General features: G+C 39.5%; 1 protein-coding gene across 2 annotated transcripts in view; it reads right to left on the bottom strand.

Annotated features, from left to right (window-relative positions):
- The window catches only part of NCKAP5 (NCK associated protein 5), a 743,731-nt gene that overhangs the window by 59,419 nt on the left and 656,461 nt on the right, over window positions 1-27,851 (bottom strand). For both annotated transcript variants that reach the window (XM_040971482.1, XM_040971481.1), the window contains exons 10-11: window positions 8,731-8,832; window positions 3,354-3,542 (exon numbers count right to left, since the gene is read on the bottom strand). In XM_040971482.1, the coding sequence (XP_040827416.1) occupies window positions 3,354-3,542; window positions 8,731-8,832 (291 nt within the window). The remainder of the gene's footprint in view (window positions 1-3,353; window positions 3,543-8,730; window positions 8,833-27,851) is intronic.

Below are 27,851 nucleotides of genomic sequence, written 5' to 3' on the forward strand. Positions count from 1 at the left end.
TTCCTAGTAAAACTGAAGCTAATCTTGAAACATGGGATGGGAGGAGCATGATTCTCATGTAGGGATAGGGAAAGGAGAACAGGCATTTCCCGTAGCGAGTGTAAGTCTCCTGGAAGAATGTGGATGAAGACTGTTCTAAGGAGCCTTCTGTTGGGTTAAAATATGCAGCTGATGAGTTAGCAGCTTGCATGAGTGTCTATAGTTCCTCCCTAGTTCCCAGGTTGACAAGAATTTCACATCGTTTTTTACCTTTTGTTTTGGAAATCAATTAACTTATTCTTAAAGATTTATTTATTAGAAAAGCAGAGTTATAGAGAGGGAGGGAGGGAGGGAGGAAGGGAAATATACAGAGATCTTATATCTGCTGGTTCACACCCCAAATGACTGCAACAGCCAGGACTGGGCTAAGCTGAAGCCAGCATAGAAGAGCTTTACCTGGGTCTTCTATGTAGGTGGCATAGGCCCTAGTACTTGGGGCCATTTTTCACTGCATTCCCAGGCACATTAGCAGGGAGCTGGAGGGAAAGTGGAGCAGTCTTGGGACTTGAGCCAGCACCCATGTGGTCCACTGGCATCACAGGGAGCAGCTAACAATGCAAGGTCAGCCCCTGGAAATTAACCTTTGATGATGACATGATTATGTTTGTTAATGAGCTCAATCTCAGACATTCCAGTGGTTGGCTTGTGGGTTTGTCATAACTTCCTCTAATTCAAGTTATTTCTAATTAAAGAGCCACTATTTTTAAATGGCATTTGTGGTCTTAATGGGAACAGGAGCCCCATAATTCAGGCTGTCTCAAAAAATTCTCAATATAACAGAATAGTTACAAATCAAGACAGTCAGACCAACTGCTCAGCTCTGCTGCCTACAGGTGATAAGATCTTGCACCAATTTCTTAACTCCTTGTCATCTTGGTTTCCCCAACTGTAAAATGGTGAAAAGAGGACAATCTATTTAAAAGGCTATTGTGAGCATTGAGTGAATAAATCTGAGTGGAAATCAAATAGTTTGTGGAGAAACAGAATTAAAAGGTAAGTTAATTTTCTTGAAAAAATATTGAAATCCATGTGTAGGAACACATATGTTCCATAAACATTTTGAAGATCCCCATTAAGTATAAACTCCTGTTCCCACATAGGGTAAGCTAATGCATTTCATGCAAGCATTCCTTCTGTTTCTGCATAACCTTTAAAAACAATAGCTGAGCTCAAATCAGCCATCAGCCACTCATGTATTATGATTTAAGCTAATACTCTATTGACAATGACGCTCATATTATATGAATTTGCTATGTTAGTTATTACTAGAGGAGTACCTAGCACAGGGTACTCCTGTTGAAATCCCTTCAAATAATAACAGTTTAACATAAATCAAACATGTTCCAACAAGACTGGGTCCAGCCAGCCTGCTGGTCCTTGAGAATCAGGGCCGTGCACTGTGAGATGTGACAGGTGTATGGGAATTCCAGGACTGTAAGGATCATGCACTGTGAGATTTACAGCTGTACGAGAACTCCAGGACTGTGACAGGACAGGTACTTAGGTGCCTAGTAAGTGAATTAAGAGCATTCTCTTTCTTAGGGTACAAATTGACTAGGAACAACAAGAACCACTTTAATTATAAGAATTATAATAAAGCCTCCCTGAAAGACAGAAAGAAAGAAATGAAGAAAGGAAGGAAGAAAGCGAGTGAGAGAGGGAAGGAGGGAGGGAGGGAGGGAGGGAGGGAAGGAAGGAAGGAAGGAAGGAAGGAAGGAAGGAAGGAAGGAAGGAAGGAAGAAAGCAAGCAAGCAGGAAAGAGAAAGAAAGAAGATAAAGACAGTCTGTGAGAGGGAGAGCGATTTCTGAGAGTGAAAACAGCAGAGCCAGAGCTGTGGCAGCCAGTGGTATTCACAGCAAAGCAAGAAAGCCTCCTCACCCACTTGCACCGTGTGCTCCCAGGCTGACTCTTGGGAGTCATCATCAGAGCTCTAAACAACCCTTCTGGGGGAGTAAAAACAGCAGGTCTCACACTTTGTACTAGAAGTTGAAGTCTTAGAGAGTGAGTTTTAAATGCAAGCTTGAAATCTTTTTTTTTCTGGGTTCTTTTAGTATTATTAAAAAAACATTTATTTATTTAAAAGGCAGAGTGACACAAAGAAAAAACAGAGATCTTCCATCTGCTGGTTCATGATCCAATTCAGCCTGCAACAGCTGAGGCCAGGAGCAAGGATCTCTGACTCTCCCATCCAGGTGGCAGGAACCCACACACATTGCCCAGTATTTCATGTCTTCCTACATTAGCAGGAAGCTGGATAAGAAGTACAGCGTATCTGGGACTTACACTGGCTCTGATATGGGATACAGGAGTCCCAAGTGGCAGCTTAACCCATTGTGCCACAATATCTGCCCATTTAGCAGATGAAAAAGCTATTCCCCCTCACCAATATTTTGAGGGTTATTGAATTTTTCTGGATTCTGCACCTCATAAATCAAACAAAATTGAACCAGATAACACAACAATGATCTCCAAATATTCTGGTTTGGGGTTTCCATTCTTCTGTACTCTTAGCATTTCTTCTGCTTTATAAAACTGCTTAGTCAGCTATTTCAAACATTTGACTTATACCACCACACAAACAAACTTGTTCAAGGCATCAGTCTCCTGTGTCAGCCTCCATGGAAGTCAGTTATGATTTGAGTGGGTCTCATGAAGCCATGTATTAGAAATCTAATCCCCAAAGAAATACCATATTGCCTTTGGGTGGCAATTTAAGGTTTGGAGGGGCCAGGAAGGTAGGATTCTTATACTGGGATTAGTAGATTGCTCAGAAAAGGAGTAGAGTCCTAAGCTTGCCTGCTCATGTTCTCTCTCTCTACCCTTTCCCCATGTTATGACGCAGCCGGAGGACCCCCACCAGAGATGTCATCCCCAAATCTAATTCCCATTCTTCAAAACTCTGAGAGATAGACAATGACTTTTAAAAAACATACTACCCAATCTGTGGCATTCTGCTATAGTAACATTAAAATGAATGAGACAGTTATTCCAGAGGTAGTAACTACTGGACAACTTGGTGGAGGAACTTCTAGCATACACATAGGTGTAGGCCCGCCTTCCCTGGAGTCCTGGTTGCTATCATCCCCCATGGTAAATTCACTCTCCTACAATGTCTCTGGTTTACAATCAAGTGGAGTTTTGAGGGCCTACAGCGTTGATTACAGGGGATCAATATAACACTATTCTAAAGTGGGTTGCAAATGGTTGTTTCCATCTTGCCCTCCCACCCTCTGTGTCGATGACCAAATCCTTCTGAAAGAAGATTCTTTTAGGGTTCACTCTAACACCAGAGTGCTTTGAAAGGAGTTCTTACCATTTTCCTGAGGTTTTTCCCATCATGCCAGGTGTAGGAGGAGCTGCTGGAGTACTCACTGCAGGTGCTTGAAAGAGATAGTTCGCTGCTGCTACAGCTGTTTCGAGGGCAGAGATGACCAGGGACAACAATCCCCAAGCTGGGGCATTTCAAGGTGGGGATTCCTGATTTTGCATTCAGTGGGCGTTCCTGAAAAAGCAGGACACTACTGAGCAAGGGCTGTGCCTTAGGGACAACAAGCACAAACTGAATCTCCTGGTGAGGTAGGAGAGAATATGGTGGAGTGACTAAAAGCATAGAGTTTAGAGTCAGACAGACTATAGGCTCAAATCTTGGCTTCTTTTTAATAATGGTGTGACTGTTGGGAGATTATTTAACCTATGTACAGTTATTGCATCCATTAAAAGTTTCCTTAGTGAGATTTTTTTAAGTCATTGAAAAGGCAAGCTGTTATGACTTATTAAAAGGGTTTGATTATAACAGAAAGGATGGAAAATATAATACCACTTAACTGTTAGAGTTATTGCAAGGACTAATTATAGTTTTAGATAAGAAGTGCAAAGCAGTGTGTAGACTATAACAGGTTTTTATTTATTACAAAGTAATGGTACTAATATGCAAATACTCCATAATGGTGATTTTTCATGATAACTGACCAGACTAGTAAAAGAATCAGAACAATATCAAAATATAACTGCTGCAAAAGGGAGAGAATGGGGTAGCATCCTTGGCTTTAGGGTTTGGTTGTGAAGTTAGGAGCCTGGATCTCCGACTAGATGTTACTTCAAAACACAATCTTGAGCAAAAAACAAACAAACAAACAAACAACAACAACAAAAAACAAGCATTTGACTCCAACGGACATGCAAATCCTCACTGGTCCGGTCCTGCATCCCTGCCAGGTTACCCAGATGATTCCCTCTGACCACATCATTGCAAGTTAGCAATCAAGCATCCACAACTTCTCTATGTCCCCTTACTGAAGCCATGCTCAGCCAATGACAATGTCAGGTATTGTGAGTACTCACCATTAAGAGATAATAGGACTTTTCATATCCAGTTGGCTGTCCAAATAGAATAACCCCTCACATTCAAAAAATATGGTCCCTACCCAGAAGGCTCAGGCTTTTAGAATTCTAGTGGGTCTGCATAAGGCAAGGGCAACAAATAAAGCTGTAAACATTCAAGCACATCTTGACAGCCACATTATAGGCCCCTCATGTAACAGATGAAGCTTCACAAAGTGGACAGGCTAAATTAATTTAGCATCTTGACTACCGAGAATAGACTCTCTCTATTACTGTCTAATTCCGGTTCCCTATCTATATAAAGCTTGTCTCTGAAACTCTGTGATGGGGAGCCATCTGTCTTTGTGTCACTTGCAGAGTGGCAAAGCCTCTTACTTATGCAATTTATTGACACTTTGTGTGTGCATTTAGTACCTGAGTACTTATCACTGTTCTCTGAATGCAATTCCAAGTGACGGTGACTAAACATTGGTTTGGGAAAGCAAGGCAGTGACGATCTCAGAATATAATACCTCTGGTAAATGTTAAGCCCCACCTTAAGGACAGAGAGCATGTTTAAATTTCTGTCTAATCAATATCCATAATGCTTAATAATGCCAGGTTTCCTAAATTCAGCATTTGTCTTGCCATCAGTGTTTTATTTTTGCCTTGTAACCATCTCCTAAATGTTCTAAAAATGCCAAGAAACTTTACTACTCCAATTCTCCCCCACTCTGAGTTTTGGCTCTAAATATCAAATGAAATAAAAAGTTGTCTTCTAATCTATCTTCCAGCAATGCCTATTGATTTATAACCGTGTTGCCTGCCAGGTGTAATACAGTGAGGAGAGCTACAGATTTGTATCTCAACAGATGCTGATCACCACTGACTGTCACATGGCAGCACAGCTGTTTGCTATGGCAGACAATTGGAATGTTCCTGGGACAACCATTCTAAGCCATCCCACGGGTATGTTTTCCATCTTCCCTAACACTCTCCCATGTTCTGTTGGAGGCAGCAGGGCGGTGGTTATTATACAAAACAGACTAAGTTCTGGTAGATTAGCCTACTCCTCAGGGTGGGGCTGTGTCCTATGAGGAGACTCAGAGCTCAGCTCCTCAGGAGGAGGAGTTTAAAGCCTTTGCTTGACTTGTGGTTACAGTTTACTTTCAGCCTCCTCTCATGCCACTGAAGACTGTGTGATTCTCTTTGTGTTTCCCACCAACCCTTTCCCACTATGACAGCCGTCAAAATCATACCTGTTTACAACTCAATTATTTTAATTGAAGGACACCCCTGACCAGCAATTGCCCATGTGTATAGATCCCACAGAATTGCTGGATGCTGATGACAGAAAACTAAAATTCAAAGAAATGGACTGATGCAATGATCTTCCAAATTTGAACTCAAGATACCCACCACAAGATGTGGGACAGCTCAGTCAGTGATATGAGGAGGCTGATGGTGAGGTTTTAAGAAGAGGAGCATTTTGTGAAACAGAGGCTTCCTATTTTACTTTAAAAATCTTTATTTGCTCTCATCTATTTCAATAGCAGAGAAAGAGAGAGAGAGAGAGAGACAGAGACAGAGAGAAGAGAGAGAGAATCTTCCATATGCTAGTTCCCTCTATTCTCTGACTGCCCAGAATTGCAAAGGCTTGATGACGCTGAAGCTGAGCTAACAGTCTGGAACTCAATCTGATATTTTCTTGTACGTGGTGGGACTCAATCTCTTGAGCACCTGCTCCCTTCAAGGCTACACATTAGTAGCCAGCTGGAATCACAAGAAGAGCTATAACTTAAACCTAGAAATTCAGATAAGAGATGCTGGCATCCCAAGCTGCATCTTAGCATTGCATCAAATGCCTGGCTAAAGGATTTTTCACACTTTCATCTGCACATACATCACCAAGGGATCATGTTAAATAAAACAGATTCTGGTTCAATATTTTGGAGGCATGTCCTGACACAATGTAGAATTAAAAAAAAAAACTGTCCTAGTGCTTCCCCATGGGCAGCACAGCAAACCTCCAGGAGTAGCTACTGTGTGGGGAGTCTATCTCTTGTGTGGTTTCCTGGGCAGCACACTCTATTCGCTCTTATGCTTATGCCTCACCTGGGCTGTGCTGAGCAGGACAGACAAAATGACTTAGCTCACCCACAGACCAGGGGTTCAGGGAAGGTATCTGTGTACATTCAGGGGCTAGTAATGAGTGATTCCTCAAGAGAGAACAGGAAAGAGTTACTTCTTCATACCAGGAACTTCTACCACCCTGCCCCACCTTGGACAATCCCTGTTGGAACTGGGAGCAGAATCCCTAACATCACAACTGCTCCTGCATTAGCATGTGATGATCACATCAGACTATCTACTCCAGGGAATAGGGATTCTGTGGTTAACTAGTTGAACCATCATTGATGGGGCTTAAATCCTAGCTCCTTGAACATGGAGAGTTACCTAACCCCTTCAAGCTTCAGTTTATTTGTAAAATGAGATCATCAGCACACCTACCACCTGAGATCATTATGAAGATTGAGCAGTGTCTGATATCTGGTAATACATAGGAACCTCTAGGCATTGTTACCATCATTACTGCATTAACATATTAATGTATACATATACATATATACATTTATATATAAATATAAACCTATACATACACACACATCGGGACTTCAAAAGGGTCAAGGTAAATATGCATTATCTTTTAACTATATTTTTCTACAAATATTTTGAAACCCCCTCATACATATACTCCCCAACACACACACACACACACACACACACACACACACACACACACACACACACACATCTTGACTTTTTCATTAAACCCTACATTTACAGTCCTGCTAGTAACCTGATGTAAAATTTTTGATACATGGTAATTATCTAATAATCTGCAGATAAATGGCAAAATAACTATGTTGAACAACACCCCATCCCCAACCCTCCCCACCCCAGGCATGGCTGATACAAGTTTCTGGAAAAACAGAGAAGCAGGGCTTCTTGCCATTGGTTTGCTATGGTAGTCTTGTGGCACCACTGAACAAGAACAGAAAGGGGCTAAAGCCTCAGAGAACTTCTTAGTATCTGAATATTGTTAGCATACACTGTGCCACACTCATTTTGTACATAATCTGATCTAATCCTCACTACAAGTCTCTGAAATGTAAAAGAAATATCATTATCTTCATTTTCTACACGGGAAAAATAAAGTGCAGAGATCTTATCATCTTGCTTAAGATCATCAAGCCAACAGCTCTCTGAAGTCAGGCCCCAGTCCCAAGCACTGTGCTGCAATGTTCCCTATGGTCCCTGACAGTAACAAGAATTCTAAGCACCACTCAGAACAGGAACTTTCCTGACTGATTGTCAGTGATAACATGTAATGCATTATGACCATTAAAATTTTCACCAAACAGTGCGTGTTGTCTCTTAAAACATTATCTTGATTATTTAATTGGTAAACACCACCCTGTTTGCAGGATCCAAAGTATATTTTTCTCATTATGTACGCTGGGTTACCATCTTAAACGACTCCAAAACTTTAACATCTTACTGTGAGAAGTACAGTATAAAACGTTCAATTTTAATGAAAGACTACGGAAACATGATATGAAGCCAAGCACTTCTTGGATTAAAACTTCACACTGAAAACATTCCTGACTTATGGCCAGGAGTTAGACCTAATGGCCAGGAATATAGACTGGATACTGTTGGGTCTTTGTGAATGATTCAAGGGGTAGCATCCCAGTGAAATTTAATTCCAATTTAATTTTTAAAGTCTTTATCTCCTACATAGATTAAATGTAAACTGACAAAATTATACAATTAGATGAAGAATCAGTTGCCTGATATGTTCTTGACATTTTTAAGCCTAATAAATTTCATTACATATTTATTTGTTGTATTTTCTTCTTAGTTACTCTGTGAGCATCAGGAAGAGTTGAGAGTCATGCTGCTTAAAGTATTGTCAAATAAGCACAAAGCTAACCCCAGCTAAGGAAAAAACACAGAACCCATGAATTTTTAAAAGTTCATACATAATATATCATAAAAGTTGGATGAATGATATGGGACATGGGCTTTAATAAAAAGCTCCTTGACCATTTTTCAGAGATGTTGAGATGTAATCAATACCCAAAAAGGTATCGTGGGGACAAAGCCAAGATTTATGACACTTTTGTCGAGAATGACACTTTTTGCTTACTGCATCAGCTGGGGGACATGATATTGAATTTCAGAGAACACAGGAAAGGAAAGCATTTTGATCTGCCTGACAATGCTTCAAGGATGCACTTTATGGTTCATTTGTGACATCATACTTGATGGAAGGAAAATGTTCGGAAGGCAACTGTGGAACTCACATGTAGCTCAACATCCGTTAGCGACTGAGCCAGGCTTCGGTTTCTTTCTGCCTCCGAGAGCAAATCTCCGGATGAAAGATCTAAGATGCGTGAGTGAAGTTTCTAGGAAAAACCAAGCAGAAACATTGAACAGTGATAATTTAATTGTCAAAGTCCAGACTCAGACAGGTAAATGTAACAGTTGACATTTCCAGATTAGAGAATATGTGCCGTAATTTTTTTTTGGAAGCTAATTCTATTTTATCTTCCTTCCATGCAAATTAGTTTATAAGTAATAATTTTATTTTCACAGTCTACCTGTAAAAATAAGAATAAAAAGCAGTAATTAGAAAATAAGGAAAAATGTGAATTTTACTGCCTACTATTGCAAAATTGACTTTTCGTATTCACATTTTAAAAAGTTGCAATCAAGTTAATCTTATGGTCGGGAGTGGTGAAAATCTGAGCAAGCAATTATGAAAGAGACTTTATTTCTAAGCAGCACTGATCTTGCGAAATCTTCCCTTCGACACATTTTAACTCAAAGTCATTAATGTCATCTGTGAGGAACAATTAATGTGAATAGAAAATAATTGCATCAGGGACCTGGGGACTTGGAGTACTTTATGGATTAATATTCACATGCTATTCAATTATATAGTGAATTCTTGATTTAAGTTGCTTGGGAGGCCTACTAAACCAGGGACCTCACACTCTATTAATCCTTATACTAACTACCGAAGCTTTCTGTGGACAATCCAGTTGATCTGCTTAACTACAAATAAAACAAAGTATGTGATTTATATAAAATATTTTTCCAAACTGGTGACATTTTTGAAAATAGCACCAGTTGTCTGATTTCTCTTGGGTGCAACTTCTGTGGCTTCAGAGTAAATAAGTAATGTGTGTAAGGCTGCTTCACTCACCTCTGTAAAGTCTTCCTACTCCTTTGCCTCCATGGGGAGGCCCAATTGCACACCGAGGGTGATGAGGCAATGGCTCAAGGTACTCTGACTCCTATTAGTCTGGCAATGAGCTGAGAGTGCAGGAGTTACCCCACAGACCACTTTGTTCCTGCAGATCTACTATGTTGTCAAACAAGGATCACAAACTACACTGAAATGAGTCATATTCTCTCTTACCCAAATTTGACTTCCCTCATGCTCATCAAAAGAATATTCAGCACCTACTGACAGGTGCACACTGTTACAAATATTTGTTCCCTCCTTTTGATGGGGTGAAGAGAGTGTTTCCTGTTATAGATAGACCAGCTCTCACTCTCTTTCTCTCTCTTTCTGTCTCACTGGCCAAACACTATTTGCTTCACACAAGAAGGCTGCTTTCTCTCTATATTTGTGTATGTGGAGGGCTTTTGACAAACCTGAGAATAAATCTTACACTGATTGCCCGTTGCCTTGAAAATACAAATTTTTCCAACAGAGTTAAGACCTCAAGGTAACTAGAATCATAACATTGTTACTGTTTCTGGACCATTTTTATAACCCTTTCAGATCCTTCTAGAATGTGAGATGCCTGGGGACAAAGATAGTTTTTCTTGTCATATACTCCCCAGGACCTGTCACAGTACATTGTACTCAGTCAGTCCCCAATTAATGCTTGATACACACTCCACAGAAATCTGACTTTACATTTCCCCACCTGTGTATAGGTTTTTAAGACTGAGAGAATGCCAGGTGAATTATAATATACGGCCTAAGAATACACTTATCAATAAGCAAATAGTCTAAGAAGTTATGGGAAATGACATTCAACTAAAGAAATGATGGTTTCGAGTGGTATATCATGTGATTTGGGAGAAGTGTCTTCTATAGATTAGACGTTCTGACTTCTTATTCAGTTCGTGATCATACTGCTTACTTCTTTCTCAGACAGATGATGTCACTCTTTCACTTTTTGCATGAATATGTGTATGTAGAACCTGTTCTCATAAAGATATTATGTTCAAGTGATTATTATTCAAGTGTCATTCCCATGCTTGAAAAGGGCAAAGTCTGTGAGGAAGCAGGTGCTGGTGGTCAAAATGAAAGCAGCCCTTGGCTCCATCCTTATTTAAGCCACAGGTTTTACATAATCTGGGGAGTATAACTGAACCACTGTAACACAGATTCCCATCTCTGAAAGAGATGGATGGAGGTGGCCTCTTAATCCACCATCACAAGCAGGGAGAAGCACAACCAGGGTAGAAAGTAAGAGCTAATAAGAAAGGAGATTGCATGCCACGCAGCCTGACACCTACCTACTGTGAAAAGGGAGAGTTGGTGTTGGATGAGGCATAGAATAATCATCTGCTGGGAGTGTTCCCATGTAGATCAGGCAAACAAAAGTGAACTCAGAGGAACATAAAACCTACTTCTATGTTAAGGCTCTGGGGAAGAAAATGGTAGGTGAGTAGCTACTCTTCACAAGACTTTTCTTTAAAAACTATGAAGTGTACCTGGCATGGCAGCCTAGTGGCTAAAGTCCTCTCCTTGCACATGCCAGGCTCTCATAGGGGCACCAGTTCTAATCCGGGCAGCCCTGCTTTCCATCCAGCTCCCAGATTGTGGCCTGGGAAAGCAGTCAAAGATGGCCCAGGGTCTTGGGATCCTGCCCTCGTGTGGGAGACTTCGAAAACGCTCCTGGTTTCAGATCAGCTCAGCTCCAGCCATTGAGGCCACTTGGAGAGTGAATCAGGAGACAGAAGACCTTCCTCTCTGTCTCTCCTCTTCTTTGTATATCTGGCTTTCCAAAAAGAATAAATAAATCAATCTTTTTTTAAAAAAAAATACTATGAAACTCACAAGAGGCTATAGGAGAGGCAAGCAGTTTCATTTCTATGTGTACAGATACATGTTATGAAAGCACTTCAAAATGTTTGTGGCAGAAAGGAATTAGACGCTTAGTAGAAATTATTAAAATGTACACTTAGGTTGTTTATAGTGGGTATTTTTTCATGAAAAAAAATTTCTGTATCTGAAGCACAGAGCTACATGCAGAACTCCCAGAGACCGCTTCACTCCCCAGATGCTCACAATGGCCAGAGATGAGATGGGGAAGAAATTTGGAGGTTGAATGCATCCAGGTTTCCTGTATGGGTGGCAGGCACCTGATTATTGGAGCAGTTATTGTGGCCTCTCAAAGTCTGCAGTGTCAGAAAGCTGGAGTCAGGAGCAAGTCAGAAAGCAGATCTAGATACTCTGATAGAAAGGTGGGTTACTAAGTATCTACTTGGTGAACCTTTTTGAAGTAATCTCATTATATTTTTTCAAACTATTGATGCTGTATGTGCTTACTTTAGGTCTCAGAGGAAACTGGGTAGTAGGTACATACACAAAACTCAAGTGATTATCAATAAGAACACTTCTGTGTCCCACACAGAGTCCACCTGCCTAGTTAGTAGGTGTTTGCTCCATCAAACACTTATCCATAGAACATGCTGGATTTTAATGTCCCTCTACATCAACTTTCAAACCAGAAACAGCTTATACCTACAATTCTTAAGTTGCATATCCAAATGGATCCTCGATAACAATATGCTTTCTTTCATTTCGAATACAGAAGGTAGCAAAATTACCCAGAATGGGTTAATAAAGGACCTGACCACCATATGTTACCTGATCTTACTACCTGAGATTCCCCTGTCTTAGAAACGGAGACTCACAGCACCCATATCTCCACTCCAGAGAGAAGTAAAAGATACTTCCACTCCATTATAACAGTTTGACCATTCCTCTGTGTCAGACTATTTTGTGTTTCTGGAATGTGCTCATCTGCCCTTTTGAGTTGAGTTTTAGTGCACCTTCTCATGCTACGTTATCCAAAATGACACAGAGAGAAAGACATACACACACACACACACACACACTCACAGAGAGAGAGGACTGGCATCTGCTGGCTCATCCCTCAAATGCTTGCAATTAATTGGGTTGGACTACAGCTCAGGTCAGAAACTAAGAACGTAATAGAGGTCTCTCATGTAGGATCCAGAATTCCAATGACTTGAGCAGCACCTTTGTACCCCATCTCGAAGTTCGAATTAGCAGGAAGGTAGAGTTATAATCTTGAGGATCAGGGAACTGAATCCATGTACTCTGATGCAGAATGTGGGTATCTTAAACAGTAGATCAAATGCCCTTCTGAGCATGCTTTGATGTTATTAACTTCCTACAGCTTCCTGTGAATTCACCTTCCTGGGTAATTTTGTTGCAGGATGGAGAATATTTGTAACAAATCTGGCATACACTAAAGAGAAGCATTTTAAATATGGCTCTGAATTAGACATAGCCAGATGATTAAGCTTTGCTCCTCCTGTTGAGTAATAAAGCAATTTTCATAGGTTTGCGTAAGGAATTCTAAAAGTAAGTTCAAGAAAATTCGCAAAAATAGATCAGAATCTGATGAATATAATTTTTCTCAGTAAGAGTTTTACTCAACAAAGAATCTTCCCCCCAAAAAACCTCAAAAATTTGCCTTAATCACATTCAAACCTTAGTTTTTGACACCTTCAAAAAGGTGATTTTTTTCATCAGCTCTTCCAGACCTCTTCAAGAGAGAATGTAGAAGATGTTTGGGTTCACATTTCGCAGGTTTTATTCTCTTGCATTAAGAATTTATTATAAAACTGAATATTATATGACTTCATATTATATAACTGAGTATGATACGGTCATTTCCTAGATTGACAAAAATTTGAACTCAGGATAAAATCTTTTTTGGATAAAAGCTGATGTTTAATTAATTATGCCATTACTTCCATTTCAGGATACAAAGATAAAACATAATATCTGCCCCAGCCATCTAGCTGATGCGACACAATGGATGTATTGTTAGAACATGCCAGAGGTCTTTTCAAATGTACATCCCAGAATGATTCGATCTCATTTCACTGTATGAAATATTTGTGCCTATTTTTTAAGTCATCAATAGCACTCTCTACTGCAATGACCTGTGGGAGGTCTTGGCTGTAGACTACCCATGCAGGTACTGTGCTGTGGTGACAGTATTCTCAAAAGAGAAGTCGAGAGACAGTTATAGTGACCTTGTCCATTTATTAGCAACTAAGCACAGGCATATATAAGGCGGGGCCAGGGAAAATAAGCCTCAGGGTAGTAATAATATTTCTATTGGATATTAGTATTACATATTATAAGCCTAGCCAATCAGAACAACTGCCATGTACTTTACCAGGTAGCACCACAACCTATATAACTCACCCACATTCTGGAATTGTGTATTAAAAACTATCACAAGATTACCACAAGATCGATATGGGCTGGGGTAGGCAGGGGGAGATGGTGACCAAGTCACTGGAAAGTATTCAAACTACCAGCAGTGGTTGAGAGGGAGGGAAGTAACTGGAGGGTCCCAGCCTCCTGTCAACTGCGTGGGTCCACAGAGGTCTTAAACGCCATGGAGACAGAAGGGTCTCAAGGCATATGCCAAAACCAAGGGGGGTCTCAAGTCTCAAGACATGCACCAACACCACGCTCCTGTTGCCTGTTGAATAGGCTAAGTAAGCCAAAACCAATTTGGTATTCACTCACCCACAATAACTTTTCCATGACAACTTCTTTCCTTGCCTTGCACTTCAATCTCAGTGTCCTATATGTACTCTGTTTAGTTCTGCATGATGCTTGGGCAAATGATGTGGCTAGACATCCCCCTTTCGACTTCTCTAGGACCCAAGGTTATAAAATACTTATGAAACAATGAGTCCCATGTTATATTCAAACTTCTTCCACAGTCCCTGCTATCCTCACAACAATGTGATTCACTCAATGGCTGTCTAAGGAAGGATCATTTGGTTATTTGACTAGGAAGTCTACTCATCATCTCTACAGCTTAGCATATGCCTAGAGTATCGAACCTGTGCTGTCTGCTATCGTTCTGTTGATGGTGTCCTGAAGGACTCACTGGTTGAAAACCAGTGGAAAGATGGATGAGGATGGAAATGGCTGATCTTCCCTAATTAATGCAACAAAACCATTTATGAGGCACATACCTTGTACAGGGTCTTTACTGTGAACTTTGAGACTCAAGGAGCTTCATGACTGGACCTTATAAGAACAATTAGGAACTCAAACAGAGACGAGAGAAAACAAAACAATTCCTAAGACAGAATACACTATTCCCATAGATTAACTGTATAATGAAGACCAGCATATTGGGAAGTGAAGATATGTCTTAGCAGGCATCTCTACTCCCAAATATAAACAGGACTCCTATTGAAATTGTGAAATACCACCTGACAATATGATTTTCTACCATTGCCTATAATTGCAATGCCTATATCTACATTGAAATAGTAGAATGTTGGACTTGTGACTGTTGCTGGAAGACTACAAAGGGCTGAGTTGTTGTGTGGCGGTCACCCCTGGTCTTTCCACTTCTGATCCGGGTCCTGTTAATGGAAAAGCAGTAAAACATGACCCAAGTGCTTGGACCTCTGCCACCTACATGGGAATCCTAGATGACGTTCCTGGATCTTGGCTTTAGCCTGGTCCACTGCTAGCCATTGGAAGGTCTCCCTCACCTCTCTCTCTTTCTGATTCTCTCTTTGTACATATAACTCTTAAGTTTTAAAATAAACCATTAAATATTTTTTTAAAGAATACACCAAGAAGTCAGGGTTAAGTTGAAATAGGTGTAGGGGTGTTGATAGTGGTCATATAATTAAAGCTGGGAAAGATAACATTCTGTGCACAAGAAGTATTTGTAGAACAGGGACTTTGTTTTTCCTGCCAGCCCTTCAGATCTCTGGTCTGAAGTCCTTTATAATGCAGACACACACCCTAGACATAGGTGAGACACAGCGTGACAGCAAAATTAAAGCATGTGAAGGACCCAGGATGCAGAATTGGGGCCCCAGGGAAGGCCAGTCACACCTAAGACAAGAATTCTAAGACCTTGATGCTTCCCTTTTGTCTTTTTCTGTGAATCTTATCTAAGGGAGGAAGTGATTCAGCCCAGCCTGTGTCTATTCCTGGATCTAAGAGATACAGAAGTGCCCTGAAATTACCATTTTTATCCCTAATTACTTTAACAGGTACTTTAATGAATGCTTTCCAATTGCCCCTGCTGTTTCGTAAAATTATCTTCTCTGCATTTTACATTTTTAATCAAGCTCCATTTTTTGAAAAGTCCTGACTTTCTGAAGCTTTTGGCTTTCTACATGTGGGGAAAATGCATTTTCTATCTGATTTCACCAAACTTAAAAGATTGGGGTGGGGCAATACCCAAATTTGACCTTCTATTTTTATCAGACTATCAGAAACTGCATTCATGATGAGTTCAATGGACTAGTAGAAGACAAGGAATTACCTCTTGCTCTGTGGTTGAAGAAAACACTTCCTTCCCTAAGATGGTCATACAAATTTTCACATTGCTATGGACAAATTGCTATCTCTGTGTTTACGGATAAAGAACTCAGGAAAACAGAATTAAGCAGGTTACTTAAAGTTTCAGGGTTATAGAGCCTCTAAAAAGTAGGAGAGCCAGGATCCTCATTTTTTCTAGCACGTTTTGTTTGTTTTTCTCAAAAAGGAAAGGAAATTATAGCCTCTTTGTTATCTTCAATAAAGGCAAGCCCTTGAGAATTTTTTTTTTTTCTCCCATTTATGTGAAGCCCACAGTTTGGGCCACTCCCAGCAGATGAACTATGATGCCTAGGGAATCTCCCCAACCAGATTTATCTTAAGTTAAAGACAACTGAGAAACAAATAATAAGAGTAACCATCACAGCTACTAAACATTTACTGAGCTCTTTTCAGCATTTACTGTTCGCCTCCATTTCCCTCTTAAGTCCTCATCAAGGTCTACTCTAAGCAATCTCTAGTTATCTTCCCTCTCTTAAAGGTGAATAAACTGAAGCATATCTTACCAAAGCTCACAAATAATACTTCAAGTACAGGCAGTCTGTTTACAGAGGTCACAACTAAATCCAGTGATGGTTTATTATTGCTAATTTATTAAAATAACAGTACAAATTCATTAGACCACAAAAAGAATTGCGTAGAAATGAGAAAGGCAATATCTCCAAATAATGTAGTGCCTTTGCTTGCTATAATCAAATGTAATTTATTCATTTATCAAACAGGCTTACTTTATTACTTTGTTAAATTTAATTATTATTGGTATTATGATTAGTATCACTGATGCTATTGTTTTTTCCTTCTTAGAGCTCCACATTTTTCAGAGAAATTCAATTTTACATATAAAAATTTAGATCAAACCCCAAAATAAAACTAAACAGAAAGCCTACAAACATTTACATAGTGCCCACTACATGCCAGAGAGTGTGATAAGTGTTCACGTCTTTTTTTTTTTTTAAGAATATTTCATCCTTTTGGTCACCTTTCAAGGTTGCACATGTTATCACCTCAGTTTTCAGAGGAGCAACCTGAGGAACAAGTGAGTCAAGTCTGTCAAAGACTTGAACTTGGCATCTCATTCTCTACCATTCTGTTGTGTTACCCAAGGTTATATTTGGGGTGCAATGTTGAAAGAACACACAGTCCCCACCACCAAGGGGTCTGCAGAAGGACAAGTTGCCCAGGTACATTCAATGTGGAATGCCATATGGGGCCCAGCAGGGGGCTTCTGGGACACATTTTCTGAATAAGAAAGGACCACTTTCGTGAAGGAGCTGTCTCAGTTCTTTCGGCTGATGTAGGACAATATCATATAATAGGTGGCATATGAATATGCCTCATAGGAAACTGATTTTCTACAGTTCGAGGTGCTGGGATGTCCAAGATCAAAGTGGGGGAAATGTCAGCATCTGTAAATTCCACTTTCTCACTATTTCTTCACATGGTATGATGGACGAGGCACTTTATGGAGTCTCTAAGGGAGCCAAACTTACAGTGGGGACTTTACCCTTAGGGGCTATGAATCTGTTCCCCAAATCCCCACTTCTTATTTTTTGGAGTTAAGGATATTTGCAGGGTAAAGCCATATGGGGAACAACAACAACAACAACAACAACAACAACAACAACAACAAAGAAGAAGAAGAAGAAGAAAGTCCAAAAATGAGAGGATGTGATAATTTTCTGCACAATTTCAGCAAGATCATAGAGGTGAACTCAAGAAGTGAGATGATGAGAAGAATGTGTGTGTAATCAGGAACTTTGGTCAAGCCATGCAGCGAGCAAGCAGGAAGCCCAGTTGGGGATAGAATGGGTCAATTTCTTCAAGACCTAGGCTTTCCCCTCTATTACTTGTCCACCTTTAAGGCTGAATTTCGTTTTAGGTATTTGTGACAGTTACCTACGTATAGAAAGAAAAGATGAAGAGTAGCTCAGGGCCCAAAAAGAAGCAGAGACACAGCAGATACTGACGCCACTCTCATGTGGAGGAGAGTTCTTCTCAGAGTCCTCAATTATGCTATATGCTAGGAGTGTGCAGAATGCTTCTGGCGAGTTAGAGATCTGTACTCACTAATCAGGAAGACACAGAGTGAGTCATTCTGGGAGGCCAAAGAACTCCGTGTGTTGCACATGTGGTTGGAAAGAAACCACACCTGCCCCAGGTCTATCCTTATTAAGTATTAAGAAGGAAACACAAAAGTCAAGCGATCATCTCCAAGAAAGGGAAGCATGTCTTGCAATGGTTTGTAGAACACTCAAAATCATGTAGAGCTGTTCCTAAGGTGGGTGTTTCCTTATATTATTAAAGGAAGGGTCAGAACAAACAATTCAGAGTTTGAGAGATTACATAACCACGGAGCCCTTCACAGATTTTAAGACTCACTCTCAGTATATCACTGCCAGGGAGCTGGGGGAGAAAGATTACAGGGCTGATGAAAATGACTGCATTCTACAGTCCTGGCTTTACTAGGACAGGTTTCTGGAGTCCTGTTCATTTGAAACCATTAGTGAAGAGGTGCCACGTGAATGCAACTTCTGGTTGAACACTTAGTCAGAGCCCATTGTCTCACTCGTCTTGGTGGTTTATACTAAGTTGTGTCATCATGTTTCCAAACTTAAGACTTCAGCATGTTTTTGCTTCAGATCCACATCACACTTCTCCTTATCCCCAAAGCAGATTTTTTTCTTTTTAAATCCACTATTACTATACCCTGTGGTAAAAAATTCCTCACAGTATTATACACAAGCTATTGGAAATTGTTATTTATGCAGTTTCCTAATAGCAATATGAAGGAAAGGGCATAAAATCACTAGCTTACAATAGTGTTCAATAATAACAGTAGGAAGGGTAATATGTAAAACAGACATTAAAGGATTAGCTGTAAAACACATTTCACTCTGTTAAATCACTGCTTGTCACATGGCAGTTTCCAGCTATTACATGAAATTCATCAACTCAAATGGATTTGCTTTTATTTTTCTATTAGTTTGTTAAGAATTTTTCTACATTTATGGATCCATTCTGTGGGTTCCTCCCACCCCCGTGCAGGGCTACAAGAAAAAACTGTGGAAAACAGAAGCTAAGATTGAAATGATGTTAAGACTTTGCAACTGAAAATTGCCCATGAGTTGCCGCAGCAAACCCTCCATGGATTTGACTGTAGACCCTATCATATCATCCAAGGGAAAAGTACATGAAAACGCTATTACAAACATCTTCATGACAGATTTGGAAGTTACAACTGCAACGGGAAATTCAGTGAAAAAGCAAATCTGCAAGAAGACGTGAAACCATGTCACCCCTGTTCTGTTTCAGATGCAACAGGCACGTACCACTTGGTTTTCCTCAAGCGTATCTAGAGCTCAGTGAGCACCAAGAATCTGTGAACTTGCTAGCAAGAAAGGAGGTGAAGAAGAGAAACTCCGGGTCTCCTGGGGTGGAAATTGTAAAGCATGAAGCAGGCATTTGATGCATAAATACAAATAACATAATCTCTCTATTTTCTTCTGAGACAGTTGCCAGTTACCATAATCCTAAAATTATTCTATCTTCACAAATCCCTTAAGATGTATTCATTTTCATAAACTTGCTTTGATGGAAACTTTTCTCAAAGAGGTAAAGCAATCTTTCTCTGTTCATGTGCAGTGTTTTCAACCTCAGAGAATATCAAAAGCGAGTTCTTATTTTTGCAGAGGAATTGGTAATGGATCTATAAATAACTATTACAAAGCAGCAGGCATTACAGAGAAAAGAAACTGCTCTTAGATTCATTTGAGCAACTGGCACACATTCAAGTTCCAAAGAAGTAATTATGATTATAAAATTAAGGATTTGCTTTGAACACTTGTTAGTTATCATCTGGTTTTAAAGACAGCATATTTTTTTTTCAAAGACTGTAGTTGTTGGAGACTACAAATATTTCTTCTCAAATGCCCAGGGACTTCAAGAATATTTATTACATGTAAATTTCAATTGTTTTATTCAGCTGTTTGATGTTGGATGGTAATTTTCTGTTCCTCAACCCCTTGCTAATGATCCAAAACTGATGAAATAAGCTCTCCAATTTGTGTATAAAATTTTAGGTCATGACAAAATATCTAGATTACTCAAAGGTCAATGGTGAAGTCTCAGAAAAGTCTGACCTCAGAATCTATGATGGAGTCGAGCCCATGTTCCTATATTGTATTCATGTTTACTCTGTCACCCAAATGCCTCAATCCAGTGGAGTCTGACATACTGCTACTAGACATGCATAAAACAAAAAAAGACATTAACTACACAAGTGACTTTTAAACATTCAGGATAAAGCCTAGGTTCTGCATCACGAATGAGATACTCTCTCTCTTGGCTCTATCTGGAATGAGAAAAGTTCTTGGTCTCAGGTATCATAACCTGAGATGTTTGGTGTGGTTAGAGTCAGCTACTTCTTTTCAGGTAGGGTTTCTTTTGGGGATAATTATAACAATGCTAGCTCTTCCAAGTATGTACTGAAGAGGTGAGATTCAAGACAAAGACTTCTTGAAATCCTACAATTGTAGCAGCAATGAAATTAGTTAGCAGAGCTTAGGGCACATTAAATGCTTGAAAAACAGTAGCTATTTTCAGGATTAGGGATCCAGTTGGAGGGTGCAGATTGCCCTCTGTACAAAAATCTTAACATGAAGATTTTCATAAAAGTCTTACAAACAAGCATTAGTCCAGATAGGGATGGACTTCCTCACTTTGGTTGTACTCTCAGGTTGTACTACAGGTTGTACTCTCATGAATCTGGCCCTGGCTATTAACTTATCTGGTTCTCATTAGACCAAAACGCACTTCATGATCACTATCTCTCTGTGTTTCCTTTGCTGAGCTCACGGGGTAAGGATGCAATTCTGAATTTGTTTTCATATATTTATTCTTGTGAAGTAGAGAAACAGAGAGACATGTCCTTTAGCTGACAAGCTCTACAAAGTCAACAGTAGAACACCGGGAGAGGCAGAACACAGAAGCAGGAGAAAAGAGGGTGGTAAGCATCCTCAGGAAAGCCAGTTTGCTGTACCAAGTCACAGCTCCCTCATTGCTCAGAAGGTAAAAGTGGTCATTCCTAAGATTCTGTCTGTTCCCCACTCCCTTTCTTGTCCCCACAGCAGGGCTGCTCACACCCTGGAAGATACTGCAGCCTAACAGGAAATAGGGACAGAATGCCCTGCTGACTTGGAACCTTGGTCTCCCTCTCAAAGTGGCCCCTGTGGAAGTGAGCAGAGCCAATGTCCTTCATTTACCTCTTTAGCTCTCTTCCCAGCCACTTGGTACCACCCCAACCCTGCTACCTTTAATAGATCACATACCTTAATGCCCCCTAGTTTTCTTGATCCTGATACAAACTTGGTAACACTTGTGCTTCTATCCTTGGTTCTTCACACTACACTGAGTTAAGAATCAGTTTGCAGCAAAAAGCCTGGGCTAACAATGAATGAAAGTGTATAAAACAGCAGGCAAAGATTAGAGTTTTATCCCAAATCACATTTTCTGACCAATCTGAGAATTGTCAGTTCCCCCTACCACTTACTGTGTAGACATTAGTACAGAATAGCATTAAGTTTCTCTGTAATCAAGATGTTTTAAATCACAGGATCTTATTTCAAGTATAATTCTAAGTGTCTACACAGTACTGGTAATTAATCAAACGCTATTAAATCCTAACAATTTCTCTATTCCTCACTCTATCCAGAACCAAGGTGGCTAGTGTCATGTGACTCCAAAGTGCCATGCAGCTTGCCATTGGTCAACTGAGTGATGGTGAGATTTAAACTCCTTTTTATTTCCTGAACCTGTCACTGGACTCCAGAATCATCTGACAGAATTAGAGGGGCTCTCAGTGCGATCTCATTATTGACATTTATGTTGATCAATGTTGGCTCTTACAGAATTGGAATCTTCAGATCAATTCCTTTATTAGATTCTTTCACACAGCTGCCATTATCATTTTATCACACAGACTGCAATGCTCAGTCACTGCTTTATCACTGGGTAATGGGACAAGTTCAACTACTACTTCTAGCAGGTTAGAAGAAACTAAAGACATTGCTGGTTTTACATATCACTCTTCTTAAGTCTAAAGAAATTCTAATAAGTACTTTACTGCAGAGGTTAATTTGAAATTATCCTCAATTAAAGCTATGCTCCATGAGGGAGGATCAATGTTGGCTCTTAAGAGAAATATTCACAACACCCCTTTGAAACCATTTCTTCTTTCCTATCAGAACACTTCAGAAAATAAAACAGGTGCCATCTGTAAGGACTTCAGCCTGTAATTAGAACAAATGATGATGTCAGCACCTCTGGTAAAGCCATAACGCCTGACCAGGTAGCTCCTCAGACAGGAGGAAATAAACCTTCCAAGGCTGCTTCCCACCCTCCCTCACCCCAATTGGTTATAACGGGACTAAGAAAAAACCTAGAGCTGTTGTTCCTATAGGATCCACCACCACTCCTCCCAGGAACACAACTCAAGGCATATGGTCCTTTAAGAAATGACCAGGAACAATACCAAACAGGAAGCCTTTTATTCCAGTCATTTTCTGAAGTTCACATTAGATTCTTCAAGGAAGAAGTAATAGAATTGTCCTTCTGTTTATGCAAATTTCTCATTTATTTTTGAATATTTATAAATTTTAATATACCTAAAAGAACAACAGAGTAGGGGTAGTGGGTGGGGGGAAGGAGAAATCTCCTACCTGTTCGTTCATTGCTAAAAATAATTACAGCCAGGGCTGGCCCAGGTGCAAGCCAGGAGCCTGGGAATCCATCTGGGTATCCCATTTACTTAGCTGGGGCCCAGGCATCATCTGTTGGCTCCCAGGATGCATTAGCAGAAGTTGGATCAGCAGTATAGAAGCTGAGACTCAAACTGGCACTCAGATATGGGATGTGGACAACCCAAGTGGTGGTATAACTTGCTGCACCACTATGCTGGCTGGATTCAACTGCTAAGAAATGAATAATACTGATCCTTCAGGAGCTTTAATATGAGATCCCAGAGATCCATGAATAGAATTCAAGGTATTGGTGAACCTGAGGTGGGAAAAGACATCTTTGATTTCACTAAATTTGAACTAAAGTTTTACTGTTCTAAATTTAGGCTTCAAACTACAGTAGTTATGAAGTTGCGGCTCTTGAAAAAAAAATTGTTTTGAGACAAACAGAAAACAAGCCAGAAAGACATACAGAGAGAAAACTCCCATCCAGTGGTTCACTTACAAAACACCTGTAATAAAAGGGATGGGTGCTGGGTCTAGCCAGAAACTCAATGCAGGTCTCCCCTTCCTATGCAGGTCCCCCCTTTCTGGGGAGTGAAAGGTGGGCATTGAACCCTACAACTCCAATATGGAACATAGGTATTCTAATTGATGTTTTACAATATAAGCCCAAATGTCAGCCCCTAATCCTGTAATTTTTCGTTAAAGACTAATCAAAGGCATCTACCACATTACAGCTGAAAGTATCTCTATATGCATATCAATACTTGCAATTTAGACGTTTCCCTTTAAACTTTATAAGCCATGCTTTAGAGATGATGCCCATATAATACTAATGAATGCACTTCATCCAATCTATTGGTAACTGATTCTGTAAAACATCACTCTATATCGTATTTCCATGAATTCAACCAACTGAGGATCAAGCATTGCTTTTGTTTTGAATATATATAGCTTGTTTTTCTTGTGATTGGTCCCTAAATAGCACAGTGTGATAATGGTTCTTCAGAACGTTCAAGGAAAGATGCAAGAAAAGGTTAATTTGATTTTGTTGCAAAAATCATCTTTGTGCATTTGGAAGGGAGAGAAGAAGAGAGGGAGACAGGGAGAAAAGGAAGGAAAGAGGGGTAGAAGGACAAGAGGAGATGGACTGGGAAAAGGAAGTGGAGAGAGAGGTGGAGACAGTCAGGGAGAGGAACAGGGAAAAAGAAAAAAGGAAAATCCCCTTGAGCCACTGTTTCATTCTCTCAAATGCCTGCAACAGCCAAGGTAGGACTACAGTAAAATCAAGAGTGCAGAACTGAAACAAGTTCTCTCTTGTGGATGGCCAGGACCAACTATTTGAAGTTAGAGTGTACTTCAGCAAAAAGCTGTAATGAAGCCCAAGACTGGAACCCAAGTACTCTGTTCTGAAGTGGGATCTGAATCCCAGCACGAAATGCTCATGCTTTAACAATAAAATAAAGTTCATTCAGAGTTTTTTATAATAGGTATTTATAGATTTTTGAAGAACTCTTGCATGCATGCATGATTCCAAACATTTTTTACATTATGTCTTTTAGGCATTTAGAAATATTCTTCTGAGATGGGAACCACAAGTTTTGTCGATGTGAAAAACATTTACAAACCACAGTGATCTTGGGACTCCTCAAGCCGTTGGTTCCATATTGAGTGTGGTTTGCAGCCTCTGTGTTGGCTCTGAATTTCCCTGCATGTGAGCAAGGAAGCATAAATTTCAGTCACCCCCAAGTCCTGTCAATGAGCTCTAGGACCTGGAATGCTGCTAGGTAAGCAACTTAACACTCATTTGAGTCTCTGCTAAAATAAATTAGCTTCCTTTTCATTGCCACACTGAGTCCTACAGCTATGATTGTTATGTACTGCTGTAGTCTAGACCTTAATTGGCATTTTAGCCCTGTGGTGGGCTCACGGAGAAACTATTTTCAAACTTCAAAAGGCCATTAAAACATGTGCAGATGTCTGGAAAATTAATACTATATCTAACTCTTACCCTTTGCCTATAGGAGTGAGACAAGGCTCAAGAAAGATGTCAGAGATCAATACATGGTCATAAAGCACAGAGCTGTTCTTCCAGGAGGCGTAGGTGATGACAAGTGAGAAATCTGACAGTGCTTTTGACGAGACTTTCTCATTAGTTTTTTTTTTCTTTTTTGTTAAGTCATTCATTTGATCTGTTAAAAATTTAAAGACAGAATGGGGATGGGACAGAAGGTGGGGACACATAGAAGAGATGATTTTCTGCCAGTATGCTTCAATTTGGATTTTCAAGGTTCCTTGTTCTCTGGAGTGGAGGTATTTATTCACTCCATGACAGACCTGCACCTATCAAGGTTAATGTTGAGCATGTCAGACCTTGTTCAAAAGTGTTTTGCATTTTGAAAGACTTAAGCCACATTTTAAAAATATAATTCTCAGCACAGATAGCATTCTCATAGGTAGAGGTGAGGCTTTTACAAAGGTTTCAGAGCCTCCATATACTCTCTTCCCTTCCTTCATTTCACATCCAGCAGGCTGCATGCTGGAGCATCCCAGGTAGCCTAATAAGACTTAGAAACAAGATTTTTTTTTTAAATCAGAGAATGAAAACTTTATGTTTTTACTGAAAGATTTCTTAGAGAGGGCCCTTTAATTCTGGACAAAGACAGATACACATTATAGAAGATACTTTTGAAAGCATTTTTAAGGTAGATGGTGCTAATCATTATACACAAAAAAGAACACTTAACAGAATATCATTTGGAATTTTCCTCCTAGTTAGTCCTCTTGTAACAAGATTTGAAAACATTCATGGATGGTGGATGAGGCATCCTCTGAATCACTTTCTTTTAATTCAAGAATAAGCAAGACTATCTCAGTCACAATCACCCCTAGATTGCAAGAGCACAATGAAATAAACAGGGCATCTGCTCTTTTCAGATGGAATTGGTCCAGAGGGAGGGGAACATTGAGATGTTAGGGGTTATTTGTTACTGCGTAATAACCTAGCATATGCTGACTGAGAAGGTGGGGGGAGTCCAGCATCAAGCATTAGCCAAAAAACAGTAGCAGAAAGATTCTAAAATAAGGTCAAGTATTAGAGAATTCTAAACCATATTTATATTGGGGGAACCAATTTTGGATCACTTTTTGGACGGGATGTCTAAGCTGTTTACAGCTCTCCTACTGACTCACAAAGAGGCCAGAATTCAAATAGGGTTTCCCACATGGGTAAGTGAAACAAGAATTTGCTGTGTTTGACAAAATTGAGACTTCTAGCTTACTTCTATTCCTACAGATCCAATGAGTCAACTTGAAACATTAATCATAACATACAAGTTTGAGAAGAAACAGTTTTCTTGAGTAGTCCCATGTATTAGGTTGCTGAAAAAACTCTTATTTCAGTAGAATGATATCCTAATGCCAACTTTCCCTAATTCAAGCTAAGTGAACTTGAATTCATAATGTTATAGTTGTCCTTGTACTGTCCACAGGACACAGACAAATTATCTCTCTCTCCTGTGTCTCTACATAGGTGAGTGGCTAATGAAACATAGCATGTTCAAGGTAAACTACCAAATTTAATATGAACTTTCAAAATGACCATCCACTAAGTCTTAATGCATGACAATGAAAGATGGCATAGATTATGACAAACCTAGTTAATGACATAGTTCATATCTCTGCTTAGTCGAGTCCAACCTTAAGAGGAAGACAAAATGGCTAGAGGGAAAAAGAGTTGACTAAGTAAAAGCTAGTGCCGTCTTTAGTTACATTAAGTTTCTGATTTTTATATTTAAATGTTCAATTTCACATCCTTAGCAAAGCCAACAGGAATTTGCCAAATAGTACTAGGGCTTTTCTCTGAGGATCCCAAAGCTAGGATGAAGCAGGGTAATAGACTGCAAGTTACAGAAGAGAGGAAAGAGAACATTAGACATCAATAGAATGGAGGCAATTATTTGACTAGTTGTTCTGTGTTTCACTGTTGATTGCATTTCATTTTAAATACCATCCTTAGTCTTAGTGTTAAGTTGGGAGGGACAAATCATATGGATTTATGCCAATAAAATGGTTGGCTCCATAACAGATGGTAGCAAACGATCTCAAACAACAGATTTCTTTGCTAAAAATCACTTACTCCAACTTTAGTGAGGTTCATCTGTTTTGAAATGTGTTGAGACTGGGGACCATAAAACAACTACAAGTGTATTTGCTGATGTGATCGCATCTAGACAAACCACATTCTTGTTCTTACTTGCAAAGAGTAAGGCTAGTTTGAAAACAGCAATTCAAGAAATTAGACTATCACTGCAAAATGCTACATTTCCACAGAGTTTTCAACCATCCGTTTAATACCTTCCTTATTCAATATCCAAGTATGGTGCTTAACTGTCCTTGAATGTGTACTTTTTTTTTTTTTTTTTTTTTTTGCAGTTGTCATCTTTGCCTATAAGGTCAAATTTTAAAGCAAAAATAAACATCATATATTTTGGGACTTAATAATAATGATTACAGTGACAGTTTCTCCTAATAATTTCAATGGATTTCCACTTTATCACAAAGAGAGTAAATCTTTTCAATCTTTGAGTCATTTAATTTTATGTATTCATTTGGTATTTCATTTGGGAGTTATGGCGTGTGAAATATGCACCATGATGGGAAAACAATTAACCAGCACACCTGTTGTTTATGCATATTATACTTAGGAAGTGCCTGCTGGAGCTATTATTTTATTCCACAGCAAGGGGTTTTCAAAGGTTATGTGATAACAACAAATTATACTGTTACTTGTGCTATTGCCTTGTGCTTTGTTCTGATGTTGGGATGATTCTTAGTTCTCAAGGGAAAATGATGTTTGTAATCAATAATAATATATAATAATAAAATAATATAGTTTAATAGAAAAAATAATGCTCATATTTTCCATAGAAGTGATAAACTGATAACAGAAATAAAGGCAAAAATTATTCAATACTTGCTACATAAATTAACTTTCAGGTAGACTGAATGGGAAAAACAGGAGTCCTAGGTT

This window comes from Ochotona curzoniae, unplaced genomic scaffold (genome assembly GCF_017591425.1).
Source record: "Ochotona curzoniae isolate NIBS_2020 unplaced genomic scaffold, NIBS_Ocur_1.0 contig_2210, whole genome shotgun sequence".
Classification (NCBI taxonomy): domain Eukaryota; kingdom Metazoa; phylum Chordata; class Mammalia; order Lagomorpha; family Ochotonidae; genus Ochotona; species Ochotona curzoniae.